This window comes from Varroa jacobsoni, unplaced genomic scaffold (genome assembly GCF_002532875.2).
Source record: "Varroa jacobsoni isolate VJ856 unplaced genomic scaffold, vjacob_1.0 contig00062, whole genome shotgun sequence".
Taxonomy (NCBI): domain Eukaryota; kingdom Metazoa; phylum Arthropoda; class Arachnida; order Mesostigmata; family Varroidae; genus Varroa; species Varroa jacobsoni.
The window spans coordinates 19,841-41,741 of NW_019214404.1; the positions used below are offsets into that span (position 1 = coordinate 19,841).

At 40.9% G+C, this 21,901-nt stretch overlaps 1 protein-coding gene and 2 long non-coding RNA genes across 3 annotated transcripts in view; 1 reads left to right on the top strand and 2 right to left on the bottom strand.

Moving 5' to 3' along the window:
• Nucleotides 1–258: 258 nt before the first annotated feature.
• On the bottom strand, nucleotides 259–4,029 carry LOC147752094 (uncharacterized). Its single transcript, XR_015315044.1, has 2 exons — nucleotides 974–4,029; nucleotides 259–799 (listed from the first exon to the last, which is right to left on the bottom strand). It is a non-coding gene; the product is annotated as an uncharacterized LOC147752094 (long non-coding RNA).
• An 8,276-nt stretch (nucleotides 4,030–12,305) lies between these two features.
• trol (terribly reduced optic lobes) overlaps nucleotides 12,306–21,901 on the top strand; it is a 236,070-nt gene continuing 226,474 nt past the window's right edge. The window contains exon 1 of the mRNA XM_086972590.1: nucleotides 12,306–16,543. Coding sequence (XP_086828716.1) covers nucleotides 16,394–16,543 — 150 coding nt within the window. The 5' untranslated portion in view covers nucleotides 12,306–16,393. The remainder of the gene's footprint in view (nucleotides 16,544–21,901) is intronic.
• LOC147752095 (uncharacterized) overlaps nucleotides 20,330–21,901 on the bottom strand; it is a 50,044-nt gene continuing 48,472 nt past the window's right edge. The window contains exon 4 of the long non-coding RNA XR_015315041.1: nucleotides 20,330–20,948. This is a non-coding gene — a long non-coding RNA (uncharacterized LOC147752095). The remainder of the gene's footprint in view (nucleotides 20,949–21,901) is intronic.

Sequence of the window (21,901 nt, forward strand, 5' to 3'; positions counted from 1 at the left end):
AGAAATAAATGTGGATATTATACCACACGTTTCACACGAAACGCGTAATTGCTCAAAATGGATCAGTAGAAAAAGATAATTATAGAGGATCCTACTTATATTTAGTGCCTATTATGTGGGGTGAATCAGTACTGGAATATAAAGACACGTATAAAAAGTCGTCGAAAATTTGTTTCGTCATGTGTTTTTTTTAATAAAGAACGACTTTGCAGCGCGTAGATGTTTTTAGGATCCCATTCGATACTACATATTACATAATTTTGTATGTATGAATAAGATATTTATAAGAAAATACCCGCGAGCACTGCTCATACACCTTAAGCTCTTACATCTTCTTCTTCTCCGTCTCCTACCGAGCCTCTGGTATTAGGGGTCGGGTTTTCTTGAACGCATCTCCTAAATAGTTATAAGTATCACAACTTCTAACTATAGGAGACATTATGGATATGCGAAATTCTTTCTAGTCGAACAGTTATATTCCGAGCTGATTTTGCTACCCTCTTCTGCTTAATGAGCAACCGTTGATGGCAAACGATGAGCACGACACGGATCTCTTAACTTCACCGATGTGACTAAACCTTGGTTCGTTTGCTTTGGGTTACACAAAAAAACTGCTTATCCATGGTCCGTCCGGCTCTGTGAACTTCACAGAACGTTAAAATTCACGAGGTGAATGATAAAGTTTGAGCCTTCTCTCAAACGCTGGCATCAACGCCGGTGTTTGCAAATTGCCTAGGAGACGGATGAAAGCACGCGTCTCTAACATCTAACGAACCGAATCAGCTAATCCTTACAAGATCTGGAAAATTACGAGAGGAAAAAGCAAAATAAATCTCTGTAAAATATGTTGTACTTTGTTGTAGTAGATATAGAAAAAAGTAGGTGCTTTTAAAACAAACAAAAAGTCAAACTCCTGAATGTAATATATATTATGGTAGCTCTAGGGCAAAATATAGTCTGCAGCAACACATACCGGTGAAATATGTGAAGGTAGGGACGAAACCAGCTACTAAATTTTCCGTTTATTGGTACGAAGAACGTCTATTGGTATTAAAAGACGGAAAATATTATAAGCTCCGATATAGGTGGGCAGTAAGAATTCGGATATCATACAAGCAATAGATAGTTATATTTGAGAAATATTTTGCCGCAGTGGCTGAATAGATCTGACGCCCAATCTACAATCGTAAGTTTTCGGGTCTGATCCCCAGCTGGAACTAAATCATCGTTTCCGACCGACTTCAGTTGTTTAGTCCAGCTTACCGCGCGATTTGATCAGAGAAAAATAATGGCACTTCCTGCTTTTCAGATCGCTCTTCATACTGGTGATCCGATTATCGCAATAATGCTGTCCTAAATGCATATTTTTCCCGAATACGGAAAAAATGTAGAAGTGCAGGCAGTTACGGGGCTGCCCAAACTAAAGGCGGCAGCAATAAATTTTACCATGCCACTGATTCATGAAGCTACTCGCATAGAAGTTCTGTAAAGGTTTTTACGACAGCATGATTCTCCTCAGGCTACCTGACCAACCGAGAACAAGACCGGGGCAGGCAGGCGTAGTGAGCCATTGGAAGAGAGACAACTGGCCAAAAAGGCACCAAGGGTTCGGTCGTTCCTGCTTCACTCGATATTAGCGAATTTCATTCCTCTTTCCTCACTTTACAGCGACGCTTGCGCTGGTGCATGACCCTTTTCATTCACAGGAACTATCACAGGCAGCGAAGATGATAGCCTTTGTCTTGCCTTATTAAGAGGTTCTGCTGCTGCTGCTAGTGCAGTGAAGGCGTGATATCACACTGGCAGCAGTGGGAGTCCTCTTAACTTGTGGACCTCGTAGTACACTGGGCTTTATTGCCTGCGCCCACTGAGGATCGCCATACTCAAACTTAGATGTTGTTCGACGGCTCAGTTCGACTCTGCCGCTCCAGACCACTTCCAAACTTGTTTTTCCCAACAACAGCAGCGGCAACAGTCTAACAACTAAGCCAACTGTCTTATTCTGTCCCTTAGTTCGTTTTTTTCGCCATCTTGTTGACCCGTGGCTGCTGCTCATGGCCTATTTTTAATTTTTCTCGTTTAGTTTTTAATTTTTTCTGCCGTTTTCATTTACTCTTGCTTCTTGCCGCTCCCTTAATCGTCATAATCTAGTACTATTATTGCTTCGGGCCATTTGACGGCCGTCGCAATATTCGACTTTGTTTCTCGTCGGTTGTTATAGGAGTCGCTTCGTGTAGGAAGGGTTCACTCCCATTTCCTAGATATTTGCCTTCCTACCGCTGTCAGTTTAGAGTCAAGTCATCCCGATTCAAAATTTGCCATGTAATCGAATTAGATTTAGCTGACCATCTTGCTCAGTGGCTTTATTGACTAGCAAAGACAGTCGATTCAATGACGTCCATTGAACGGCAGCCGTCCCCCATTTCGTACTGTCACCTTTTTTTCGGGTCGTTGTTGCACGATTGTGCCATAGGTATGATGCGCGGAGTATCTACAGATTGTAATTGCAAAGAAAGAATATCTGATTGTGAAGTCTAAAACGAGTCAAAAGCGTCTTCAGCTGCTGAAGATCTTATCGCTATTCTTCGTCACACTGAACGTACTACGTACGGTACGGTGGGGCGTAATTATGTTAAAACAACAAAAAATAATAATATTCACCTGACTAAAGTTAGCGTACAAGGTACGCAGTTATTAAAAACTTACGAACAGTCAAAGTCGAAATACGAGAACGTATAACGTATTTTAATGTTTAAGTTGAATGTTGAAACTATTCTATAACTAAAATTAAATTATTTACGAGTATCCTAAATATATTCTTAGAAACGGGATGCATATGAATTTGGACAGGAAAAAATACCGTCCCGCAGCTGGTGTACCCAGGGGATCTCCCTTCCCATTAGTAAGCGGCGAATTCAGGTATGGTCGATGGCCACGATTACAGGATTTAACAATCAACAAATCTCAAATTAGCTGGGACCAAGTGCAGTTCAATGCTTCTCCACGAGAAGCATGATACTCCATGAAGATACTCGAATATATTATAAAATCAATCTAAAATATCTATTATCTGTTGACTTACCTATGAATATGGCGTGTAGTTAGATACTATATACGTATATGTACAGTGCATGAAGCGTATGTGGTATATTGTAATTATTATTGTTATGGTACTCAGGTCCTCTTATTGCCTCCATTGTACCAATATGTATATTTTTTTCTGCAAGTTGACGACATCTAGTAACATGGGTTAAGAACGACAACCTACTGTAAATGCTTGATTTCTATGAGACATTTTCAGCCCCAGTTTCCGTCGGCAAGTTCTTCGGCTAAAGTCCTTAAGTTGGATCGGCCCCCAATCTCAACTTTGGCAAACAACTAACCAGGAGAAAAGATCTAAACAAAAATAGATAATCAACGAAAACAAAAAATGTTATTATTGAGCTTTTTGTATGCTTGTTATACCGTTCCGTAGGTGTGTTGGAAAACCCTAAATAGGTCAAGCTAAACCCACTCCAATTAGACTCGTTAGGAGGCAAGTCCTCGATGCTATTACTAAAAAAAAAATAGACCAAAGGACGATAAGCAATTTTTCCGAAAATAGTTAGATTAAACTAAGCCGAGCTCTTTCCATTGCTGGTGGAACATAGAAATTACAAAGAATATAATACGCCGAGTAATCAAATGTGCATAGATCATTATGATATTGAGTCTGTTATAAACAACGTCGTAGTGACATATATATTACTATACTTCCTCCAAGGAATGGTTGGAAAACCGTAATAACTTACTTATTGACGAGTTTTTCAGCAGAAAAGTTTCAAACTTATCGAGTCGATTCGATACTTCAGCATATTTTTATGCTGCACTATATAATTGCAAAACAGTCCACAAAAAAACGCTGTACGTACACAAAATTGTTATAAATAAAATTATTACACAGATGCTTGCCAGTGCATGTCTAACTACTATAATTACTACTAAATGACGGGCTGCTTTTGCCTGAATATTCCTAAATCTATTCTAGAATGTAGCAGTCGTATAGATAAATAAAGTTGCCAAGTTCAATTATATTTAGGCCAATAAAGATGCCCATATCATCGTCGGTTCTGCCAGCGCGTGCTGCTCCTTCCGCACCTCACGGTCTCACCAAATCTTTTTGTCTATTATTTATTATAGCTAATCTACTCAGCGGATCTGTTGCGTTCGTATAGGCCTTTGACCGTTTTCTCCTAGGTCTGTTTAGTCTACGAACTGAGACTTCGGCCGTAAAACTGCCTACGAGTATAAACAATGAACTAAATCAACGCGAAATATCCTACCTGTTTGGTGCGACCATCGAACGGCAATCCGGTGTCGCATATGAATTTCTTTGTTGTTCCATGTAGTTGTACTGGGCTTAGCTACCTAATCCGACTGGAGAAAGGTACACGAATGGCTCATAGTGAAAAAAGAGCCCAAAAATGCCCCAGTTATTGCCATTGTTCGAGTATTTTGCAGTCATTTCAAACGGACTTTAAAGTGATGTACACTGCCGAAAATTAATTTCAGTTCCGATGGCAAAGTTACAATTTTTCAAAAGTTCTATAAAAGACATTTCTAAAAGAAACTCTATGAAGTACGGTTATTGAAGTACAGTTAAAGAGATGAAGCATGAATCGCCTTTCATATCATATATTCGGTAGAAAATTTGTTCAAAATCATCGGGTTGAACTGATTGAATATAATGCTACTGCAAGACATTGTGACTTTCTTAAATTTAATCAGAAACACATATTGACGTAATACTTCTACCACATTTAACAGCTCCGAGCGCGTGAGCCTCAACAGCGTATTATTGACATGTTTAAGGTTATACTTGTTTATTGAAAAACGTTTCCGTTATCTCCATAAACAAAAAAAAAAAAAGGTAAGGAAAACCTTAACGTGCCTTACTAAAGGTGACCACCGTCTAAAGTAATCGTGTGGAAAAATGGATCTTAAGAGTAGAGGGTGTTTAAGGACATCTTGAGGCACAGTGACGCCATTGTATAGCTAATAATTCAACGTTCAACGTTGCGTTTGGCTGAGCGCTAACGCTAGTCGTGTGATACAGGAATCGCTTTGATTGCTGGGAAATTTTCGGGTTAGCGTTCATGTCCAGATGCTGCTAAGTGAGATCGAAGCTTGGATTTGAAAAATGGTTTTTTGCCCTTAGACGAAAACAGTTTCTTTTTTAGCGCTGCTTTCTACCTATTTTCAGCGCCGCTACTCAACTACTGCGACCAACGTAAAATTATTATAATAGTGTGCCTGCGCTCATCTCTACTCTCTTGATTACGGTCCAATTTTTTATTGATTACAAAATGCGATAACTTTATGGACGTAGTCGACGAAATTCGGTACTTTCCAATCCGCGTGATTCGAAAGCAGGTGATATGTCATCACTGCGTGCTGACATAAAGATGTTTACAAATCAATCGTGCAAATGGCTACCACCGCGTCCTACTTTACTGACCACATTCTAGGGCAGTTTATTCTACTCATCGACTATTGTTCCCTGCAATCAGGCTACCTGGTGCCACAGCGGTTTTGTGCGAAAGCGCGCAGTTTTGCAACCCACCACTGCCAGACAGCACAGGAGAAAAGTGGGTATAAAGAGATGACGGGGCATAGTCGGCGATATATTCTACTATGGGGTTAGTGTTAGGGGTAAACAGTATTTTCGTTGAAGAGATTTCTTTTTCCGATGTTCTCGAGAATTTCTCCCATCAAACCGTTCAAGCTGCGGGCGCGGCTGCGACCGCATCTGCCGTTACCGATGACCGTATGAAGGAATTGCCTATAAACAAAGAAAGGCTTGAGATACTAGGCTGCCTCAGGCCAAATCCATCAAAGGATGCAGCTACCCGATGAGCCGGCAGAAGTACTAACAGCAGCATGGGTGATCACTGTATATTTCTCACCCGATGCTGGTGCCGTCGTCATTTGCTATCTTTCGCAGCGGCAGTAGTAGCAGCAGGCGCCTTTCAAGCCATTAGGATTATTACTGCTGCTACTGTTAAAGGTGTTCCTTCGAAAGCATCGATCGCTTTATCTCAACATATATTGTGCTACATGTTCGGTGGACAGAAATCAACGGCCGAGAAAAATGAGAGAGGAGCTTTTGGCTAGGAAAAGGGCTTACCACCGACGCTGAGTCCAACAAACATGTATGTCCAAATTCATATAGGGAACAATATGGGTAACGCAAATCGATTATATATTATGGTGTTATGCGCAACTCGGGGCAACGCGAAACAACGAGTAGACCTCGACGTGTACTTATATTAGGGTAGCCATAATTTGAATCAGCTTGAAGAAGATGGGGCGTGACATTTTGTTGCGATCTTGCCAAGTGTCTTTAGGCGATCTCCCTTTAAAGTTTCGGCTCCCGCTCTTCTAAATAAAGCCTGCATATAAGAAGCTAGAAATGTCACAACAAAAACTGTAAAATGATGGAAATTATTGCTCATTTGAAAGGCTGCGAAAACGAAATTTATCGTTCTTCTAGAATTGTTTCGATGCAAAAGTTCTCTAATAATTTTAGTGTTCTTGTAAGGTATAGCTTTTTAACTAGTGCCTAATGTTAATTTTTAAGAAATTCCAGCACAGCGAGGAACTTCAATTTCAGAAAACGTGAATTATATGTTATGAATGCCATTTTTATTGACGACGTTATCTATATTTCTAGAGATTGTACAGAGCCTTGTTTATGACTTTTGTCATTAATGCACCAAAGGGCGATGCGTTACGAGCTACCATAGACAAAACGAAAGTTTTTGCGTTTATTTTAACAATTCTTAGGTAAATATTATGGACTTTTTAGTCCTTTGACGACCCTCGGCCTGGAGCGCGTCGTAGTGTCCAGCTCTAGAGTACACTGGACATTAATATGAAAGCCAATGGTAATATTAGAAGACGCACAGCCGACTTCGTTATCGGCTGCTAGAAACGGGCTCTCCATTCCAGAATTGTATAGCCGTAAACGCATTTATCTGTTAAGTGTCATATTAATACTATTTACATAGACAGAGGAGCCCATTTATGTTTCATTATTGGCTTCCGTACTATTTTGGCTACGCTATTTGGCGAGACGCGTTTCGTGCCTAATCTAAAGTATAACACATCATCAGAGCATCTGAACTTTTTGTTCACTTGAAGCGTACGCGAGATCCGATATAAAGAAATATACAACGGAAATAGGCCATATTTTCTACCTAAGTATCTTTAGGTAACAGGTTAAGATGGAATTCTCAGATAGTAATCTTCGGACTTAAGTGGAGACTTAAGGAGTGAGAAGTTTATTGTACAGTATTGCTTTCCAGATAGCTAAATTTTGCGTTTCTAAAAGTGTTAGTCTGTGTAACGACCAACACTCTTCCAACTAGATTGCATCATCTCAAATAATTCGGAGCCTCTGAATAGTTTTCTTATACTTTCTCCCCCAGTGCAATACGGTAACACTCATACGCAATGGCAGCACCATAGCTACGTATAAGGACAAATGAAAGGATAACAGCCGCGCGATCACAGGACAAGCATCAAGTTGATATTTTTGCCTTAGATCTAATTAGACACATGGTTAGGCCTATCCTCACCGTTTGACATTATCCTGCCACAGCAGGCCTAAAATAACTATGCTTTAGGTGAGCTGGGGGGGGGGGGGGACGTATAGTTTTCTAGGACAATTTCGGTACTGTTGACGTAGACATTTGACTGAGCTGACTGAAGGCCAACATGTTTGGTTTTAAATACGTTCGGCATCGGGCAAGATGTTTCTTAAGTCCTGTAAGCTTTTTATAAATATAATTAATAGCGGCTGCGTCCGATGTTGCGTGTTCTAGATTAGTTACGACTAAAAAAGACGAGCTATTTTCAAACAAGATTTTCAATGAATGGAAAAATGGTCTTAGCTAACAGAAAATAGAATAATGTTAATATGAGAAGTAAAACAAAAATGCCCTTCAGGGCTTTGAGCAACGAACGTCCTATCCGACGTCTTGTCGGATAGGACGTGTCGGATAGGACGTTCGTTGTTCGCATTGGACAGTCTTCTTACATAGGGAACATAAAAACCATCTGCAAGAATTCTACTTGGAAAAGAAAAAGTACAACTAACAGAACACTACATTGTAGCGAGTTATATGATTTGGAACCGTCCAGAAATAATCCTACGATAGTATCACTACGACTGGCTCAACGAAAAATCTATCCAATCCAGTGGATGGGCACTGCTTAACTCTTTACTGGAAGTTTCTGAGATTAGGAGGCTTCTTTATGTAAGCTAAAATTTGGTGCTTGACATTGATCGAAAGGTTCCGCCATAAAACTTTTAAGATCTATCCTTTGATAAATATTGATACTAGATCGATCGCCTGAACCCTGATACAGACGGATCATGTTCGAAATCTCGAATTCATTCTGACAAATAAAGGACGAATCGTAAACTTTAATATAACTCATGAAGGTGCATCTGTTCAAGACTGGCAAACTTTGTTCCCTTAAACGGGGTGTCCGTTGGCCTGTCCTGAAAGTACATCTTTCCTGCTTTTTTCATTAGAAGGATCGGTTTAATGAACTGTATTGGACGAGAGGACTATTAACTGGATAGAAAGTTCGCAGCTTCTTTCCCTGACATATTTAAAGCTAAAGATGTTCGAGAAGTGTGCCGCAAACGCATCTACAGTATCTTAACAGAAGGTTTTCGAATAGGTGATTTTAGTTCCGCATTCAGTCTCAAAAGCTACTGTAAAAATTTCATCAAAAGCAGGTGACCCCTTAAAGTAACTTATTTAAAGAGGAAGGCTAATTTTTGCTTTCTAATTATTAGTAAATATATAGAAACGCAGGAAATAAGCTTCTCGATCCGTAACAGGAGCGCAGCTCTTTTCCATACGAAAAACCGCTTAATTTTCTAGGCGTTTGCAGTTATTAGGCGTACTTCTTATAAATAAATCTGCTCCAGTCGACGTCTAAGAATTTAATAATTTTTAAAAGTAGTTGCTGGGTAGAGCGACGCTAATACTCACTCCTCTGCCTGACTCTGACACCCAGGCACTGAATGTGCTTGTTTGCATTGTTCTTATTGGTAGCAGAAACCTTTGTTACATAATTGTGATTAACGCTGAAAGGCCGTTGAGAGGTATGCTGGTTGAGCCTACTATAGCATTACCTGGTAAGGCTTTTTCTGCCCAAAAGTGTGTAGAAACTTTTACTACATTCGCACGAAGTTTTCGAACATCACAGGCTGAGTTAGAGATGGGAAGCAAAGTCAGTTGAGGAAACGTTCTGGGAACCTTATATTATAGGGAGGAAAATGGCCGAACAGCTTCTCTTCGAAATTTCCCATTTATGCGTCTCCACAACGTTCAGATCAAATTAAGCTCAAGCAAACCTTCGTAAGTGCTTGCGCGTTTGTTGTACGCTCACATCAGTTGCCCAGGTCCTCTTCTTTAGCCTCGAAGTATACCCGAAGTTTGAACATATTGTTTCGAACTTCGCTCGACGGACGCTGTCGCCGGCGGCCTCCGTTCACCTTGACGCTCCATCATCACCTTCATCAACGTTCTCGTATCCACCATCTTCCCAGCCATATCATTGCCATAACCAAAATAGAGCGGACCATACTACTCTAGTATGAAACAGCAAAGTTGAAAGTTTGCAGTGTCTATGTATATATACGTAAACCACTGCCAAGTATTAGATTATCTCCTTCCATATATATCTATGTTACCGTGTATGCAAATCTAAGTGATCTGAATTACATTGTGACCCGTCATAAGATTTGTTTAAAGATTTAAAACAACTTCGGTAACTGTGAGCACTGCCAAGTTAGTTGATGACATCGTCTGATGTTTACCTAACGGACGCTAGAGATATTATTCAATATGTGAATACTTTCATATGCTTGGTTAACAATAGATCTAATAAATTTACATATGTCGGTGATGAAAAAAGGTATAATAAAATGCAGCTTTTTTTTTTTTCGATATAATCCTTGGCAAATTGCGCACAGCCCTTCACAAGAGCCGCACAATATCTGTCTATTACAGCATTGCCGCTTTATGCACAACTGCATGTAAAAAAAACATGGACAAATGGGCACTGTTTGTCCAAAGAGCATTTTGACACGCTGCCTGCCAAGGTTCCTTGAACAGTATGATCTATATGCCTGCTGCTTTCGTTAAATATATTATCCCCGCGTCCACCACAAGCAGATTCTCTCAGGCAGGCATACAGAGCCTCAAGTTATCGACTGTCGGGATGCAAGGCGATCATCTAGCCCTAGGCCGCTGCCAACGTTGCCACGCGAAACGATAATTGAATTCGCTTCCTTTTTTTTTTTTGTCTTATTTACTCACACTTCCACTCGTAAGCTTGCGTTGTTCGACGTTTTTTGGCCGATTTCTTTTTGACCCTAGTCGCGTCATCCGTCTACACGTGGCCTAGATCCGTCTAGACGTGGCCGATATAGCGTCAGCAGCATCAGGACCTTCAGGAGTTGCTGAGTCTTGATCCCGGCGTTCAAGCACCGAGGCCCTAGGGGAGGCAATGGAGTGCTCCATCTTCGGCGAACGGCGGTTTGTTTGCTTCGTACTTGAAATGCGACGGAACTGAAAAGCGATCTCATCCCGTGAAGGGACGTGAAAGCTACGTCAAAAACTCAGCCGACCCGTTGTTTCGATCAGAGTATAAGTGTTGAGTAAGGTTATGTTAAATCATAGGCGCGATAAATATTTTCCTGATATTAATTTTAAGATTGTCTATTATGAATATTTACAGGTCTGCTACGTGGAAATAGCGGTATTCGACTGAATTTTGACTTCTGGAGAAAAACCCTCTGTAGTAACGTCATGAATAGAATGAAAAAAATTCTCCTAGAATATTCTAGATTATAAATAACGTTGATGGTCGTTTAGGCATTGTAGATATCGTGTATAATTAGTTATATGCGGATCATACCATATGCACTGCTTTTTCCAGCATTCTAGTACTGTTTCTATTGTGTTGGGTATATTTCTTTGGGAGTATATATTGGGCGTCCGGACTAGCATAGAAAGTTCAGCTAGAACAAAACAGAGGCGGTTATTTGTGCGCTACGATAGTTACTACAAATTATATAATGATTTGTTTATAACAATGAACGCAATCGAGCATAGCTCCCGATTTTAATTATCGAGATTCTATGTGTAATATGAGGTTGCAGAGGTCATGCTCTGTCAAATCACCTTATAAAAAAATATCATTTTAAGACAAAGAGTTATTCGTACAGATATTCATAGGTAGGAAGATAGGGTAAAAAAAAGACCCTTCGACTGCGGGAATATTTTTTCCGGAACTCGTACTTTTGTCTGGCGTCAGGACTCAAAGGCACCACTAGAACTTTCAGGCTGTATAGGTGGAGTAGAAACTGCGGTTAATTATGTGCATTCAATGGTAAGTGTTGCGTAAACTAAATACTGGTTTTAAATAAGATGCAATATCAATGATAAAATGCTAAGGTTTTAAATAAAATGTAAAATAAGACAAAAAAGGAATTAGTTTAAAAATACAACCTGGGCCATATTTTTCTGTAGGGTAGGACAAAAAGCAATTCGATTAGAATAACTCAATCCAAGACCATATAATGCAGATAGATCTAAGGAACAACCGACATCAAAGAACGGCAGGGTTTAGATTCAGGTAGCCAAGCCTTTCGATAAGTGGGTCCCCATTCGGACTAATATTAATTATTACGTTTGTCAAATGGGCGCTGATCAATCTAGCGATGATTATTAACCAATATTAAAAACAGAGTTTGTAGTGGCGTCTAAATGGACTTTGTTTGTTGTCTTCACTACGTCCATTGGAAGACGATCAATATCGTCCCAGTCTGGAAATGTGTATGGGCTCTTATTGATTAGCCCGTAAGAATCCACACCATTAATGTAAAAATTGGTGTTGGCTGTAAATGGAAGAGATCTTTCGATAGATGGCAGGGTTTGACGGTATCGCTTGCAAAAGTAGAAAACAGAGTAATCTTCGATAGTAAACTACCTTGAAGAACTTCATATTTCATTCGTTTATGATGCAGGACTTAAGGCATTAGCCCATTGGGTTATACTAGCAGGAAAAGCGTAGAAATGGCAGCTTGAGAAAAATTGTCCACATAAAGCTTTTTGACAGGTACTGATTTATAGCTTACTTTTCACCCTCGAACGTAATGCTCGTTGAATTTGTTCGGTATGCATAATGTTGCGTTTTGTTATAGTGTTGACGGAAGCCGTATCGGGTGTTAGCAAGTAACCTACGTTCGCTCAAAAATTATTTCGGTTGGTCGAGATGAAACTTTTCAAGAACTTGATTAGGTGACGAACAACTTACTATTTCAAGCTTGATTACCAGAACCGTTGTAATTAGGTACTGCAGGTTACCTTCCAAGGTAATCAAAAATTTCTCTAGAGAGTCTATTCTTTGGATCAACTTCAACTATCAAGACGCCATTTAAGACGATCGACAGACGTAGCGAGACTCCACTACGGGAGTCGGTTTGCGAGCTGTTTCGATGATTGATCTGGTACGCGGTTGACTTACTCTCGATTTTTATAGTCGCTCTTTGGCATAAGAAATCTGACTAAACGATATCTGGATGGGACGAGCTTGGACGCCCCCTGATTTTGTTCTAGTGGGTGTTAGAAAGCTAGAACTATGTATAGAAATATTACAATGATCGTAAAAAGCAAAAAAATAGAGATAAAGTATTCTTCATTACGGTACAATGAATCACTTGGACGCAAATGTTGCTCTTAATTCGTAATACTCTTTCTTCTTGTCTCATCAAAAGGTATGCTTCTAGTGGAATCTTGCACAATATCCGAAGATTAGATAGTCGTCCTAAAACTGCAGTCCTATCATAAAATCAACACTTAAAGTCAATCCTAAGTTTAATTCATCTTACCACTAAATTTACCCATACAGCCTCCAATTAGCGTTCCTGTCACAAAAATGTTCCGTATCCTGTTGTAACATTTGCTCCCTGATATTGGCCATATAATTTAGCCATTGGACCCTTTAATTAGCAATCGAACATTGGGCGTTAACAGATTTATTATGATTAATGGATAGGCCAACCTCTACCGTGTCACCTGGTAACATGTGTAATGCTTTCGGTTCTCGTTTGACCTGATAAAACCATATCTTGCCATGATTCAATACCCCATCTAATGCCCCAACTAGCCATCTGCCGATCCCCTGCAATCGGAGTGACTTAAGTTATTCGCAATATGACCACGAACTTACCAACACTTGCAATTGACTCCATTTGTTCTACAGGCGTGTGTCCGTGGATACGATGTATGTCCAGTGAATGACTCACAGTGTTTCTACGCACGTCGTATTCTACTAAGATCATTATTTGTGGAGGGAGGATTTGAGAACTTCCTACGGCGAAGGATACAGGCATGCTAGTTACCATTTGCGAAGGTCACGTTTGCACGCAGGGTGACGTTAAATCAAGTCAATGTTGTTTGTATTGCAATATATGCAACATCATTATGGCGTACGCTATCCACTCAGCGTCTTTACGACAATTCACATTACGCACTGGCGATCCTTCCCGATGACAGCGAAACGTCTCGAAACGGAGGAGAGACTATATCATTTTCCGAAAAGCAAAAAGATATTCTAGCTAGTTATGGTTATATACCTATATGGTTACTACAGATAGTTGCTTATGGCTGCTTGATTACCTGTAAAAAAAAATCAAAGTTTGAGCCACATGTGGTGATAAGGGGTTTTTTTTGTAAAATTTGACCATTCACAGAGATGTAATTAGAATGTCCTTGTTTAAAGATTAGTTAGAAATATACCCCTCAAAAATATTTAATGATAAAACTAGAGATTTTTACATTGACTGCTTTCTCTGTATGTACGTATGTTCTTTATATTGGTAATAAAATATCGCCAACTCAACAGAACATCTGGGGGCGAACTTACCATAGCCGCATTTATAGAAACAAGTGTACATAGATTATGCAAATACATATCGCATAGGGAGGTTGGGTCACTTGTCTGTTCATCGCTTCTTCGAGCAGACGCACAAGAATACAACACTTTTATAGATTTTGTTCAGCTCTTCGTTGACGTCTTTCCACGCTGACCTATATATCTTAAAATTGACGCGGACTTTATAGCTTCGTTAAGCGTATCTGACCCATCGTCACGATACTTTTGTCCACGAATTCTCCATAAACCCCCTCAATGTATCGTACAATCTCCAGGTTTTTTCCCCGGCTCGGGTAATTAAATCAAAAAGGCCATTGCAATTCTAGTGGAAAGAAAATCTTGTTTACCTACATACCGAACGTTTGTAAGCATTTCACAAATCCTGAAACTGCAATGAGGCATAAGGAAAAACGTGTCTGGGTTTGACATTACTTTGCACGATTTTATAAATATACGATATGTACTAAACGTTACAGATATGCAACGTATATATTATACTACATGACCATGTGTATATATAAAGAAGCTTAATGGGCTAGATATTAGAGCGTACAAGTTGATTCATTGATCTTATTAGCCCATACAATTTGGAATTAGGTTTGGAAGCGGTAAGGGTACAAAATTAGCAGACACGATCCTTATTGGGTTCGATACTTACCCGATCTTTTGCCGTAATGGCAAAGGAGGTGATGGAGGCCGCGCACTGCATATCGTGTTATGATGATATGGCGACTACTTTTGTTTGCTTGCGCCTACCCGTCGGTCCTAGCTGAGGTCGGAAAGAACGAAAAATTTACCTCAGCCAGTTTTGCCTTTTGTACTTCTGCAAATGTTCTCAATTTACAAAAGATTGAATGCCTTTCAAATTACTTCAATAAACATCGGAATATCGGTCACTAAATATATCGGGCTGTTACGAGTCGCTGTGAAAGGGCCTAATACCAGCTTTACGACTGGATTAATATATGAGAGTTTTTTTTTATACTAGACTTATAACGAAGACATAATTTTAATGTTACACTTCATATTGTCTATTAGGCAAGGATCACAGACTGCGCCAATTGCCGTATACAACACCCATTACTGCACGGGTTCTAGACGAAAATGCAGATTAAGAACGTACTGCTATGGTACAGGACTGGCCGGCGTCCATAAGTATTGCGTACATTAAAATAGAACGCCAATCAATTCTTCTACAATATGTCGACACATTTCATGTATCATCTAAATCGCCTAGTACTGCGACGATATCTTTGATATGGGACTCAGCATAACATGCATATTTGAGAGCAGTCAACGCTGCGATGATGCCGACAGCCTTCATGAAGCCCAGTTGCTTCACCGCGTGCTCATATCAGTTTCTAGAGTGCCAAACGTCAGGTGCCCAGTGTTTGTTTGCTGATGATGTCATGCCCGGTTCTTTATTTTCTGTCGTTATTTATCGTGAGTATGTTATCTTGCACTTTGCCATGGGATGCTACGCTATACAACCGTTTCCAGAGGGAACTGCGTCCTCTCCCGCGGGTCACCCTCGCCTCTCCGGCCACTGCCACCGCTGGGAGGAAGGGAACCCTTGGAGGAAAGGAAAGCCGTTAAAGCGTGCCTTGTGCTAGACTGTTTGCGCACCAGCCAGGACTCTCAGGAGTCGAGACTCGGCCGGCAACCAATGGGAGAGTAAGTCAGGTCAGAGTCGCTTTTGACCATCACGTTTAAAGAGGCTAGCCAGTGTATCAAGACAGTCGGGCGTGATTGAGAGACAGGTCCTTGACCACTCCTGGTGCCGATAGATCATGTATTGCTACTCGTAGAACAGACCACATTGCTCGCTCTACTTTTACTGTTCAAGTACGGTTACCAACCAAGTAACTTCCTACAATTCACTGATAACAACTCTGTGCGAGGTAGGAAAAAAGACTCGAACTGAAGTGCAAAACAAGAGTGAGGTCTATAAAGTCAGCACCATTGCTAACGTCAATTTTAAAGTGTAATATTAACGGTCAAGCGGCTGGAAACTTCACCTTTGCCTACTGCTACCGGGTTCGCTGATTTTGTATATGACAAAGACGATCGTTGTTTCAAATACAGATGTCAACAAGTGTTTCGTGAGTTGTGTCAGTGCAGCAAGCTGGCTACAAAAACTTAACTGGTAACCTTGTGATGTGCCATCGAAGAAGTCAGCCCGCCATATCGACAATTATACCCTGTTGGTCGCATTCGGATCCGCAACTCTCTACGTATACGTGCTAGGAGCTACTGAATTTAATTAAAGCGCTGGTTTCTAGTGCCCTAGTGGCGTCAAAGTAAATAGCAGAAGAAGAATCGATTTGTTGTCCGGAGCGGCATTTCGCTATAGCAGTGCGACGGTGGCCGGCAACGCAGCGAAGTCGGAATGCGCGGGCCAAATTCGTGGGTCATTTTGACTCTGGTCGCGGGTCTCCTGCTCCTGGGCCGGCTGGAGATCCTGCCCCGGGCCGAGGCAGCACGTGCAAATGACAGCCCAACAGCGTCGCAAAACGTCGACCCTTCGAAGGAAATAAAGGTAAACACACGAGTGATACACGAGGTATATATGTGTATATGTATGAATCGTACAAAAAGACCGAAGGTAATAGCAGCGGAGTCAGGATCGAGACAAAAAATGTATGACGGAGACGAGACCCTAGTGAAGAAGGATAAGGGCTGGGGGCAATCGGTGAAGAGTGCTGTCGCTGGCCTTAGCGAATGCTGTTAATGTTAACTGAAAACCTCTAGACAAAAATCTGATGCATATCAAACCTATTACAAGTTGAAAGGTACTATAGGCCGGTCCTACTCGTGCGCGTATTTCCTCAAGCTTTTTAACCAACATAACATCTGGCATTACAAATTTCATTTTTATTATAAACACATTAGTTGAAAAAGAAAAACTGAAAGTTTGTTGAAGAACATAGTGGGATTTTATATGCGGTTAGGTTGCTATAGGATCATCAATCTGTTATCACTCCATTTTTATCCACCGCGCGTTTTCTAAACTGAAACCTGCCGACTGGATGCACGAGCGGGGTTGATAATCAGATCCGAACGAATCATACGATGTTAAGGATTCGTCTTATCAATGATGTTCCAACAACGTCGATAGTATCTGTTTATATGGGGGACTGAGTCTAACTACTGATTATCTGCATTATATATAAGTGTTATTCTAACCCATTTTTCTATAACGTATGTATGCACTCGCACTGGTCGTGTTGCCCTTGGCTTACAAGATATTTTGAGCTAATTCTACAAAGGTGTTCGTAGGAAAGTCTTCATAGAAATATTATAGTTTATAGCTTACAGAAGTAACTAATTTCTATAGCAGAATGGCAAAGTTGAGAAGAACTGAGTTTTATTGAAAGTGTCGGCATCAATGAACGTTTCTCTGACGAATTTCTATACTCCAAGTCAGTATTTTCGGCTGGAGATGGCGGAAAGCAACGGTGATGTCTGATAGTCTGACTGTCAATGTGATCTCGAGATGCTCCCTTATTTATATTTATTATACAAATCGAAGGATTAATGTGGAGCAGGACATTTAGGAGGTCGACTCCATTTGTGGACATTCATTACCCGTGCGGCTAAAAGTCGATTCGGACTACAAACGTTTGTTAGATGCCGGTTGAAGGCCAATTTAACTTACGAATATCTCGAGGACAGGCAATACGTCTAACTAAACAAGAATAGTATGTAAATCAAATATATCAATCAAGGCTTCCGTAGAACTGCCCAGGGGCGAAGTTCGAAGACATCGACTCAAACCCGCAGAAAGAAAGCGCTCTGGTTTTCGCGACGATTTCTACCAGTATCGGAAAGCAACTTCGTTACTGTGGTGTAATTTTTATTGAAAATTCACATGTGTGAATATATCTATTTAATGACTAAGTTCCAGATAAATGACTTTTAACGTGCTCATGCAGGGTCATATATAGTGTATTTATATGGACTGATTTTCAGTTGGTTTGTGTGACAAATCAGAGCCGTTTAGGACACATAGTTTGCCATGACTATTTATAAAGCCACCTGAACTCACAATGCCTATCTCCTCACCTGTGGAGCTTTCGAGTACACGCACAGACAGATAACCGAACTCCCTTCATATACATCAGCCCCGCTTTTACATTGTATAGCCTTTCAACTTCCTTGCTTACAAAATTAATTACTTTTCGTTATTTTCTAGAAACTATCTTAAAATAGAACGACTTTGTATGATACGGTATGGAACGGATAGTTGCCATATAGCCAGTCTAACAACAGGTACAAGAAATTGTTGCAAGATGCAACCTCAGTTGAACCTGTCAACCTTCCGAATTTTTTAGAAGGTCAGAGCGGAGTCTGAGATAAACATTTATAAAATCGAAAGCGAGCGTTCTCCATTCCCATGGTGCTCCGGATGACAGAAAACTTCCGTTCCAGCTTTTATAGAAATGACACTGTTTCTCCGCCACTCAGATACGAAGTTCATTACGTTGTTTTACTATGCAGACGTTGCACAGGATCAATCGTTAACGTACCCCGGAACCGTATAAACACATTATTTAAAGGCGCACTTCAACAAACTAGTAATAGTAATTTTTCTTTTTTATATGAATAGCCACTTTCATTGATTTCTGCTGTTGTCTACCAACTAAGTAGAAACCTGCTGGTACGGTTGCACTGCCGTCTCATAGGTTTATTGGAGACACCGCAGGCACGTCCAGTCCGCTCGGTCCGCTCCTGACGGTCTGAAGCATATCGGGAGATTAATCCGAAGATCCGACCACATAAGAGGGCGGGAAGGACGATAGCTGAGGGTCAGCTGAAAACCACATAGCAACTTGTTTGTCGGGGAGATATGCTCAGATCTACGATAATCTAAAACTGTTTGTAAAAATTTGCACGCAGTATTAATCAATTCGGAGGCAAAAGGAAATTAGGTCGAACCTTTGCAATGATGTCTATGGATTGTTTTGTTGAAATCAGACTTGGGGGTTTTCTTCTCTGTGTTATGCAGAAATTATGAGAATTGTCGCGTTTGAAAAATAGCGGGATAACATTTTACCCAAGGCATCACGCCGTCATCATCATCTGTAAGGTTATTAATGGCAGTTGTCAGAGGCCCACAAAATCTACTCTTTGATACTTCTTTCTTAGTTTACACAAGTTCCGCAACTGTTTTGCAATAACAAGCAAATTTCGTACATGATACATGGACCATCTCGTTCATTGCCTGTAAGGCTATTTCGTTGTTTCCGACTAGCCAAGGAACATCAGCTCGGCCTAGGAGTGATCGCAATGGTAGTTACAAGCCAGGATGGCTGGGACTAAACCTTTGTCATGACTGTGTGCCAACTTCCTGCCTTCTGTCCTCTTTCCGTCTGCAAGGCACTTACGAGCGCAAAAGGACCAGATACAACCGCCTCTCACATAGCAGATAGCAATAGCAGCCCCAGCTGAAAACAACACTGTATCATTCTCTTCGCACATTTAAAAAATTGAGCCTAATCTCGTTACAATCTACAGCTGCTCGATCGTTAAAGACGTGCGAATGCTTGAATATGGTGCCGCCGTTGCTGCTGCCTCACGTACTTCAATTCACTTCTTTGAGTGGGGCTCCCTGTCTCGCGGGAGCCCCAAGCGCTGCCAGCCCTTCTCTCTGCCAGCTAATGCTAACACGAGCTTTCCTCAGTCGCAGATGGGCCCGAATGGTGCGTAGAGCACACGAGTCTCGAGGAGTGATAACAAGAACGACAAAGGAGACAATACTAGCACAAAAACCCGAGTGTTTTTGTTCTAGTAAATAATAGACTAGCCTTTTTTCCAAAAATCGCCACCGACGGCGTTGCTGTCGGCCAAGGCTAGGCCGATCATTAACATATGTAGTAGATAAAGCGCGCACATGGAAAATATGTTCGATGCAAAACACGCGCGAGATTGCTTGTGTAAAATAGAAGTCTGACAGACTTAGAAGGCGCGTTGAATCAACCCCTCCTCCCGCGTAGGTCCATCGGATCCTCGTGGTCCTGTGCACATCCAGCTCTCAATGCGGAGAAGTATAAAAAGAAGACGACGAGAACGAAATTAAATAAAATGAAGAAGTGGGTGAACGAGAGAGAAGCTCTCAAAGGCGGATCACTCTGAAGCCATAGAAAACAACGTACACGGCTTTAGAACGACGTTGCATGGAATTACAGTGATTTTTTAAAATATGGCGTGTCTGAGGACGTCTAGCTTATTTCATCATTCGATTTACTTAAGCTACTAAACGTATCAATGGATAGATGCGATAGTTGAAACTGCAAGTCGATACTATTGTGTAAATTTCGCTGGCATGAAGCTCACCGAAGGGTTATATAAACGAATTTTCGCGCATCCTGGATGTACGAGTTCACAGTTGGCACGATCTTTTGGGCTGCGGAGTTGATCGATACGTGGCCAAAAACTACACGGTGAGCCCCGCGATATCTATTGATCAATGAACTCGCTCTATGCCTTCGACAAAATGATTTATTTCGTCGCTCGCGCACGTTACCCACATTTAACCTATAGTTTTCTCCTCGGCGGGTTGTAAGTCTAATTCGATTGTAGTTCTTGTTGGTTGTTTTTATTTAAGCCGGGATGATGAGATGCATGTCGTCGTTCGAAACCTACAGGCGTAGCCTTGGCCGCAGGAACCTGTATCCTGCATATACGGGTAGAGACTAGGGACACGCGGGGGAGGTCGCTGTGTGAATGGCAGAATGCGTGCTTACATTCGTAAACCCTGTTTCTCTGCGGCCCACCCTTTTTCTAGTTTCTTCTAGCCTTTCATGTTCCCTTTCATCTATCTCGCTGAACTGCGAGTATATGAACGGCGCATTCGAGTGGGAGACGGCAGAACTTCCTCAGGGTGAAATCGTTCCTGCATACTTCCACTGACATCTAAAGGTAACGGTCATAATCACAGAGGCCTGGAGAGGACGGAGAAAAGCAATCAGACAAAAAAAACGAGGATTTTCACGTTGAAAAATGTTTGATAACGTTACCTATAAACATTTAACTGGTCGAATATACTTTTTAATTTAATATAATATAATTTAATATAAATGTTACTTTATAATTTGGCATTTGGACCATTTGCTAGTTCTGTTTTAACGCGTCTTTTAGGAGGTTAAGTGCTAATACATTATGCAGATAGGATTTCGCCGTTAAGATATTTATCTGCTGTTGTAGGACTCTAACCCACTAAGCACTGCGCCGTCCGCGGGACTACAATTTACCGGATTCTAATACTACTTCAGACTGCCTTCAGTGTAATACTTGGTCAGAAATATGTCCGTGGCATTCAACTTGTATTGCTTCTCATCCAGTAGCGATTGAGACTCGACTGGCTTTGGCCTGGATGGAGGGTTACTCGATAAAAATGATGCCGAGGGGGTGGGGGAGAGGTGGGAGAAGCGAATATAGAATTGTCCATCTCTTCACTAAACACAGACGGGATATGGGCAGAAGAAGCATGCATTATTGATTTTTCTGTCATCGAAGCTTCACTTGCTATCTCTGCGAACCCGATCTGGCCAAATAAAGCTAATCTAGTATTGTGTTCCATTGTCCGTTAATCCTTGTAACCATTAGTAAGTTGCGACACAGATATTTGTCGGTAAAATAACGGGGTCAACAGTTACAGACCTGTGTAGGCTTCTTGATTTTGTGTGTATACGTCGAAGCAAATATCGACAAGCCGGATGATTACATACAGTCGCCGTATTGTCTATCTAAAATCTTCTATATTTAGTTCTCATAAAGTTTGAAGCCTGTCTGAAGCTCGAGGACCTACTCTAAAAGAGCGCAAAAAAGCAAATGGTAAAACTATAACACTCTCACAAGTTAAAACAGCTAAGCAGACTAAAATTTTATTATTATT